The sequence below is a fragment of the Chenopodium album genome, chromosome 5, assembly GCF_948465745.1.
Source record: "Chenopodium album chromosome 5, dcCheAlbu1.1, whole genome shotgun sequence".
NCBI classification, from domain to species: domain Eukaryota; kingdom Viridiplantae; phylum Streptophyta; class Magnoliopsida; order Caryophyllales; family Amaranthaceae; genus Chenopodium; species Chenopodium album.
Window position 1 is genome coordinate 12597137 of NC_137838.1, and position 9302 is coordinate 12606438.

The 9302-nt window shown below is 36.5% G+C and overlaps 1 protein-coding gene across 1 annotated transcript; it reads right to left on the reverse strand.

Moving 5' to 3' along the window:
• Positions 1–306: 306 nt before the first annotated feature.
• On the reverse strand, positions 307–8573 carry LOC145631925 (ankyrin repeat protein SKIP35-like). Its single transcript, XM_081684155.1, has 4 exons — positions 8410–8573; positions 6975–8179; positions 6113–6545; positions 307–1603 (listed from the first exon to the last, which is right to left on the reverse strand). The coding sequence occupies exons 2-4, from the start codon at positions 7601–7603 to the stop codon at positions 797–799; spliced, it is 1869 nt and encodes a 622-aa protein (XP_081540281.1). The 5' UTR covers positions 7604–8179; positions 8410–8573; the 3' UTR covers positions 307–796.
• Positions 8574–9302: the final 729 nt, after the last annotated feature.

The window sequence follows — 9302 nt, forward strand, 5'->3', positions numbered from 1 at the left end:
ACGCGACCACCTGAATTGACACCCGTAGGACTTTTAAAATATTAATTAACTTTGGAGTTGTTATAGTTGTAAATCAAAAACAACATAGAAAAATAAGAAGAAACCTGAAAAAAATTTAGGTATGTGTGCAACATAAAGACCCCACACGGCCATACCACACCACCCCCACCGGCCCACCAACAAAAAGAAAGAGACAAGAATATGGCCCATGTCACGAGTATTATGCATTAATATTCATCAAATTATTTACCAATAATTATTGCATTTTTCAAATAAAAAAAACAAATAAGAACAGGCATAAGCATGTGCAACAAGAATAATAATTTCAGACTAAAATTGAAGCTCATTGAAAAAGCAAGGTGACAATTCCAGGCACCTGACTTATAACCAAGTTGAAGTGAAACAGACTAGTACAGCCATTAGATGGACCCTCAATCCCTCACATAAGCATAGTAGCTAAATATACATGGATACCACCACCCCCCGGATGTCGTAACCGACCCATCCGTCTCTTTCTACAGTACATGTGATTTTCTTCTATTTTACATTGTACATAGAATGCACATGGACCAATATCATTATCATAAGTTGACACACCGAGAGGAAGTGCGGATGAGGAGTGACGGAGAGAGACTCTTGGAAGCTAGCTATATGTCAGCGGCAGCAGCCTCAAAACCCTTGCTAACAATGTGATCTTACTTATTTTTCCTATGGTATGAAGTTAAAAAGGAGAAAAGAAAAGGCAGCATCTGCGAACCTGCGAGAGGAAGTTGCGGTTGCTGATGGCGTTTTATGCTTAGGTTGTTGAATACATGCCGGGCAAAAATGGTCGAAGATGGTGCTCTAAGACGGCTAAAAGCTCGTGACATTGGCTTGCATCTCCAAGTACCCCACCTCCAAGCCTCCTGACGGCTTCCACAAGTTGACCTCTAAGCTTTTGAGATAACAAACACCCACCTGCCTTCACACTCTCTCTATACACAGGCAAGTAGGCGATTGCCACCCTCAACGGTGGAGGAAGATCTCCAAGGCAAAGAGGAGATTCTCCTCGGTTTAGAATTCTAACCATGTTCACAAAATGTTCTTGGCCTTGTAACAAGCCATCCGTGAAGGCATCCTCCGACCACTGCTCCCGGAGAAATGTACGAAGCTCGGGAGCAACTGAATCGTCCTCTGACCGAGCAATGCTATCTGCAACAGCATATGTGCCTGTTGGATCTCCTAGAAAGTCTGAGCGGAGAAGAAAAGCGACTCCCTCAAGGGACCCACCACTTCTCTCTCCAGCTGCTTTGAGGATTTCAATGCTGAGTGCGGTAAGAACATGTTGTGGTACTTGGGGAAGAAGGTAAGAAGCAACCTCGACTTGGCTGCTTGAGGTGGCAGCGGTCAGCGCGAGACATAATTCCATGTCTTGGCAACCTCTACCAACAAACCACTGGACAACTGGCAAACACCCCCTCTCGGCTGCTCGCATTAGAGGTCCTAAAAACGCCATGGCATTACCTTCTTCTACCAAACACTCCATTGTGTTGATCTTGCCATAATGAGAAGCAAAACCCAAGGCCAGATCAACGTCCACATCCAAGCTGTTACGCTGAGCAATCTAGGAGAACAAAAAAATAAGCCACATGTTACTACGTAATTAAAAAATATATATATATATAAATAAAAACTAAACTAAAGAACAATATTTATTAAAAAAATCATAAACTCTGACAATTTAATTATTTTGACAAGTAATTGTAATTCCATGTAGTCAGTTGACAAAACTGCATAAACGGGACAACAAGCAAGATTCAGCTTTCGCTAATTGTTAGTATAAACTAAAATGTGATCTATCTCGTGCCAGAAAACTGTGAATGAGAATTACATATTCAATACATGATACCCATTAACCGGAAAAGGAAAGCCATTAACTCCCAACACGTCATTTAAAGTAATTAAGCCATTGCCACAGCTTCTATCAAGTAATATAGACCAATAGTCAACTAAACAATATAAGTGAAATAAAAGAGCCTTTGAACCAGTGGGATTGCAATGCCACATCCAATGAAAGACCCTAATGGCCTAACCTAAAAAAAATCTACTAAAATGAAGCAACTACCACAGTAAGAGAAATTAGTTCCAAGCACCCAGACTCTGAAAGAGACTCGACAGAGTAAGCTTATCTAGTCACCAAATAATTTAATGTTGACTAAGAGACTTGTAAACATTCTATTGTAGCAGACAATGAGACCAGAATACGTAGCCCTATAAAAAAACATGATAAAAGTATAAACTCTCCCCGACAAAAAACCTAAAATTCTGAGTTTGGCTGACAAAGAAAAACAGGCAAAAGGCGGGTAGGGAAGGAACTTTATACTACATTTTACATATGAACAATTTCAGAAGGATATGGAATAAAGATGGGCAAGGAATTAAAACCTAATCCTGCCTAGTGGAAACAGAAAGTACATAAAAACACAAAAATTGCACCAGCCTTCATAAGATTTCAGCTTTCTAATTTTCTACCCCGATCAGGCATGAAAACCCAGTAAGAGATTGCAACTTGGCTCTTATACGTGGGAGGCAACAAAAATTAAGACCCCAAAATTGCCTTGCAGCCCATTGACATTAAGCCCAAATATATACTAAAAGCACTCTCCTAAAAGCCTAAGCAAGCCAGAGGCAGTCCATCCCTAGCCAACAAGTTCACAATAACATGTTACATGCCCAATCAACACTTGCATAACGACATTTATCACCCATCTAATCTACTCAATACTTCTGATTTTCTCTGTGCGTAAAAGTTGAGAGAAAAAGCTACTGGTGGATTTCATGTGGCATCCCAATTAACGCTCTTATAAGGTAAACAAATCACCACGCAATTGAGCTCTAGTATAAATTTAATCAACCCTTATCCCCTCATCTCCGCGAGCCCTCACTTCACAAGTCTGTATCCCTCTTCTCCTTACCAAGATATATATAAACAGATACCATATCAGATGGCTTTCACCCTTCACACCTCATCCTTGCCGGGAGCCAGCCCACACTTCACAGGTTTTTGTTACTCTTTTTTTCCCCCAATTAGGCAACATGATTCCGGTATTGACTATAGCACTGAAGTCCCAGATTTGGTATCACAGAAACATAGTGCATTTAGACAAGCAGTACTAAGATATTCCTGTCTAGCAGATTTCAGGAGTTAAGCCACTAACAGTAACAGGTAAGCTTTTCACCCAATAATTTTGACTCGAATTTTGCTCAACAGCATACAGATCCTCTTGTATGGATAACAGATCCAAAATTATTCATATATAGATTGTCTGTGCATGTACAAATTTCCTGTGCAAGTTAACAACCGAGAGAATGACCAAAACTGTCCTTTGATGAAGCTCTATAATTGTAGATCTATTTAAGAGCAGATGATCCATATTTTATCCATAATGATCCGCACGTTTCTGAGATTCCCAAGACCTATGAAGATGTTCTTAAATCTCCCACTAAACATTCAGAAAGTAGTAAACTTAAGAAAGAATAAAAAAATCACAGATTGCAACATTTATAATATAGTCACCAGGCAAAGATACAGAAATTCAGGATATGATAATCACTTAAAATTATAAAATCAACAATGAGACATTTAGGTTCCGGGACTAGCTTTAGACACGTGTTAAACCAAATTACACCCAAACCATAACTCCCTCTACCCTTACAAAATAAATAACTAAAACCATAGAATGGATGTTTCTACTTAAATTCATTGCTATTGAAAAAAAAAATAAGGTTCATCATTAAAAAGCAATCATATACATGGAAATTTATCATCATGTGAAAGAAATTATTAACATATTTCTCAAAAAGTAAGTTCAACAAGGCACAGTTATTTTATGTATTAAACCAAAATTATTACTAATTTAGATTTTTCCTGTTGTCCAGTGTTTTTATACAATAAAATTGATAGTTTTACAGATTTTTAAATTTTCGCTCATCTAAACTGATTTTTACCACCTGATTCCAACTGAACTATAACTTTTATTCAACTGATTTTTACTAATTGAAACTTACTTGTACAAATTAAAACTAATATTGACTAATTGAAGACTGATTATGACTTATAAGGATTGGTTTATACTGAACAATATTTTTTGAGCCTTAGTCTACCTATGAATTGAACACAGATTTGTAATCTTTTGAATTACTATCTGACAGCAGATTTCAACTTCAATCAGTGTTGTGCAGACAATAGCTTTGAAATGCAAGTATCATTTTGAAAGTTCCCAACAGCAGTAGTACATAAAATCCCCTTAAACAGTGAAGGTCCAACAAAATAACAGGAGTAAAGATTAGGTTGGCACTTTGAGTAAGAGGCACCAACATACTAGGGGATTTTACAAAGAAATAACTTGAAAAAACAGAAACATATTTCAAGTTGATATCCTGCACATCCTGGTAGAATATCTTACACTTTTCTTTAATTTCTCCATTTTTCCACCATTGGTCTGATCTCTCACAAATAAAACTTTCCCCCGCCTTAACCAAACTCATTGATCTTTTTCATACCATGAGCCTTCTACCTGATCACTAACCCTTCTAGAAAATCCTGGTGCTGACAGTGATAACCTTCCATGCCCCATACAAAGTTCATGCTCGCTGCTCTAATATCCTTCATACCAAATTTCTGTACTCAAGCCTTGCTCCTCATAGACCATCCACCAGCCTACTTCCAATAGCAATTAACCTTCCACCTCAAACAAACTCCTTGATGTCTACTTAAATTTCTTTTAACCATATCTGCCAACTCAAGCATTGCTCCTCAAAATTCATAATCCCTCTAGCTCAGCCTAGGATTAAAACTAGAAACTGAACAGCAAAAGTGTGAAGAGCACATTAAGGAGGACAAGTTTGTGGCACTCTTAGTATGTACACCAAGATTACATTATGACTTAAGCACAAAGCCACAAAGAATTCAGAAAACCAAGATTCAATCTAGTAAAGAGGCATGGAAAGAAACAAAGCCTTCAAGAAATAAAAAAATAAAAAAAGCTCATGTAAGGGTGTCAATTTTTGTCATGCCAAACAAACAATGGTACAATCAGTGACTGTAATATGGTATCTTGGTAGTGATGTCACTGCTGTGGTGATCAATCAGTTCTAAGTAAAAGAACCATTGTAAATTGAATCTAAAAGAAAAGGGCCACAGGAAGGGGGATTAGCAATGTGGAAAGTTAGAGGTAGCAAAATCCCAGCAAACACATATTAAATTGAGAAGCAACACTGCCACATGTTTAGTGTAGCACTAGGACAGCAAAGATTGTTACAGCTAAGAAGCCTTAAACAATGAATAATAATCACATAGTTCAAAAGGTGATTTGCTCCAGTGCTACAAAAGGTGTACAGCTGAGGTGACAATACATAGTTCATTAAAGGCAGGGAGAAAGTGACAGAGATCCAATGATCAGATGCAACACATTGGATAGTTAAAGTTAGCATTTGGCAATGCTGCAAGTGCATTGCAATTGTTGCATAGCTAGAATCATGCTACTGATGGATAATTGGATATAAACACAAGGAATATATATAGTAAAATCCTAGGCACCACGCCACCACTAAACTGTAATTCAAGTTTAGGGTTTTTTTTTTTCCCTCAAGCTAAAATAAAATTATAACTTAAAAGGATTTAATGGTTAGTAATTGGTCATTTAGGCGTAGAAAATAAGCATATAAGCCAAACAAAGATCCACCTTTGGCCTTGTGATCTTTGAGAACAGCACATGAAATACTAATTCAAGAAAATAGTTTGATGACTTGATATTTAAGTTCATTCTTTGTCCAACTTCAGATAAAGTCATAAAGATGTTGTTCTAGGCTAGCCTAATGTTTGAGTGCTCATCTAGACAAGATAGGACTTTTCTTTCAACACTAGTGGATCTCTTAAGAACTTCAATAGTGGCCATGTAAGACTTTAAGAAGTCAAAATTAATAATGATACACTTTTCAAATAAAAGAGGAAGTCAAACGGTAGCTATGATTTACTATGAACCTCAAAAATAAAAGGTTTAATTTGTGCACAACAAACGGCATTCAGGCAACAAAAGATAAAGTACTGTAAACAAAAGACAAAAGGAAATACCTGCAACAAAATGCGCACTAACTCAGTGCTGCCAAAACGTGAGGCTTCAAGAAAACACTGGTTTACATTATCAGCACCACCCTCGACCAGCATACCAAGGAGCCCTTGTATAGCAGTAGCTGATGCTCCACAAGACCATCCAGGATCAAATGAACTACTAAACAAAGTAAGAGGGAAGCAAGCAGCATCAAAGGCCTCAGTAAAGTCCTTTCCGGTGAGATTGCTTCCAGCAAGATCAAGAAATATCTTAAAGGCGGACAGTTGAAGCTGTATCTCAGCAGCAGAATCACGATGCATTTTCTCTTTGTTCTCATGACACCGAGAATGAAAGCCAATGCATTTCAGAGCCCATTCAGTGAACTTTTGGACCTTAGCACCAGCCTCTGCCTTCAAAACATCATCACCATTGCATTCCTGAAGTCGCTCATGCAACCTAACCAAGATTTATTGCACAAATTGAGGAAATAAATTAGATGCCTGCTGTGGTGTAGCAATAAGATGCAAAATCAGATGCTAAGGTGGCAAAAGAAAGACATCATCTTATCTGGTACCTGGAAAGACCTCGTAATACCAAGCTATGGGAGGGGAGAGAATGAACACTTTGGTTATATAATAATAATTCATATTACAAGACAATAATTGCAAGAGCTTAATTCTATAACTGCATAACTCTGTACCAAGATATCACCTCAACAATAAGAAATGAAGTGCTATGCTCAATAAGTGGGTAGACAAAAACAGCTTAACCAACCCCTTTCCTTTTCACCAAATGACAAAAACATGTAGCTCCTATTGTCTACAACGACTACAAGTCTACACCTTATAAACATTTAATATCATTACATCAATCAAATGGAACTACCTTTGGGCCATCACAGTCACTGTATCTGCTAGGTCCATTGTTCGGCTCTGACATGCAGAGACACAAGATGCGAGAAACGAAGTTCGAAGAGCTGCTCTTGTGAAGTCATAAGCTCCATTAGCTATTATCTTCTTCACTAGTCCCGTAATACCATGTAACTCCTCGTGTGTAGTAAGAAACCATATCGAATCCAATGAGATGCAAAGGAAATCATTAAGAGTTAGTGGATCAGCAAACAGAATCAAACTTTCTGCCAAGTCCCAATCATGAGAGCTCACAGCACTTTGAAAAAGTTTTCCCAGCTCAATCCTATCTTGTCTACTGAGCTTCTTTTCATTTCCTACACTACCTTTCTTCCCCACCTGAGAACTTGTCGTCACTGCCTTCGATTTCTGCTTCTTAGAACCATAGCATCCAACCTTGGACATTCCAGTGTCCTCCATATATAGCGGCCCTTCTCTCGCAAACACAACATTACTTCCCTCACCTAGCTCGGAAATTTTGCTTTCAATTTCAAACTTGGGACTCTCAGTTCCACCGTAATCAATTTCCATCTCAGAAGGTATCTGCTCCTCTTCTTTAATTTCAACCTTCAATCTCAACCCCTCCCTTCCCATGTCACTTTCCATCTTATACAGGAAAAAGATACCCTTTGAAACCACCCAAAAGACTGATCAGCTACAGTCAGTTGTTAACAATGAAACAGAACCACCATATCAAAACTATGACAAAACATTCAACAATCACAAAAATACCAGCAAATTATCTTCCTGAATCCCAACACTTAGTTAAAGTAATCTAATATATCAGCTTCTACTTTCACTTCACTTGAACCAATTAAAATCGAAAACGAAAACTCCAAGTTACAACCAACTGATATTGAAACCGAAATCGAAAAATGAATACTCAGAGCTATGACACCCCTATTGAAGATCACTAAGATTAACGCAATCAAATGAAAAAAGATGCAAATCCTCAAACACCCTTCACTTGAGATAATCAGAAAAACTTGGAGAGTAGCAACATCAAACCATGAAAACAATAAAAATCCATCAAACCAAATGAAAAATTGAGCAAACCAATATCAAATTGCACCAGAGGATCTCAAGATTCTCAACTGAACAGTACCATATAAGCAAAACCCTAGAGCATCATCTCTTCAATTCTCTGATAATACAGCAAATACTCAAAGATCCAGCATCAACCTGAAATACCCAAAACAAGAATCTCATCAGGAAATAAAAAAAATATTAAAAAGAATCAAAATAAATTAATAAAGAAATCAATCAAACTCAACCAAAAAAACCCATTTGCTAACGCAATCAATCAATTCAAAATTGAGAAATTTGAACAAGGGAAGAAATTAAAATGCATGAAATTTTGATTTTTATCAAAAAAAAATTAAAAAAAAGGAAATGGGTTTGTTCTTGCGAACCTGAAAATTTGCTTGGCAAAGAAGAGGAGAGAGAATGAGAGGTTGGCTTACAAAAAAAAAACCCAGAAAAACAAACTAAAATGGGTAATCTTTCCTTTATTCTTTCGAAAATAAAAAAGTAAATAAAATATTTAAAAAGGGGGTTTTTATTTTTATAATTAAATTAATTTTGGGCCTCTTGTTTGATTTTATTTGGGTGGGCATTCTTTAATTATTGATTCTTTGTTTGCATTTGCAGAGGAACTGTTAGTGAAGTCAGACACCAAAATTGTTTTGTAATTTATTAATATTAATACTCCCTTTATTTTATACTCCCTTCGTATTTTATTACTTGTTCTATAATATAGAGCATTTCTAGATATACAGGGTTTTAAAAGAAATACAGAGTATCAAGGAAGTGAATTTGGTGCAAAAAAAAAGTATTATCCCTGTTTAGATTTAGATTTCGGCCATGTTCTCATCAGATTATTTTCAGTTCAGTTTAGCTCTAATAAGTTCAGTTCAGTTCAATTCAGCTCCTAATTTCCTTCTCTAATAAATTATTCATTTCAGTTCAGTTCAGCTCAATTCAGTTCAGTTCTATTCAGCTCATTTCAGTCAATGAAAACAAGTCCTTCATTTGTAGATATCGAATAGCTTTTTATTAATGAATTGTTTTTTTAAAAAAAAATATATTACTTTCGTTTATATTATTTGCAACGATTTGACATAAGGTGTGAGTGAAAAATCTAATTGTTACAAATAATTTGAAACTAATGTAGTATGATAGTTAGGAGAATAGATGATTTGAAAATATTAAAGTATGATAATTAAGGGTCCACTAGGAGAAAAGAAATTTGTAAAATATTATGAAAGGTTTAAAAAAGACAATGGATCAAGTAATATAATATGAC

Bases quoted from the DNA above. Each gene is read 5' to 3' on its own strand.
- LOC145631925 (XM_081684155.1), bottom strand. From the start codon at position 7,603: ATGGAAAGTGACATGGGAAGGGAGGGGTTGAGATTGAAGGTTGAAATT. The intron at 6,546-6,974 runs GTAGTTCCATTT...AATCTTGGTTAG, and splicing joins GTGACTGTGATGGCCCAAAG to GTTGCATGAGCGACTTCAGG. The intron at 1,604-6,112 runs GTATTTCCTTTT...TTGTTCTCCTAG, and splicing joins TAGTGCGCATTTTGTTGCAG to ATTGCTCAGCGTAACAGCTT.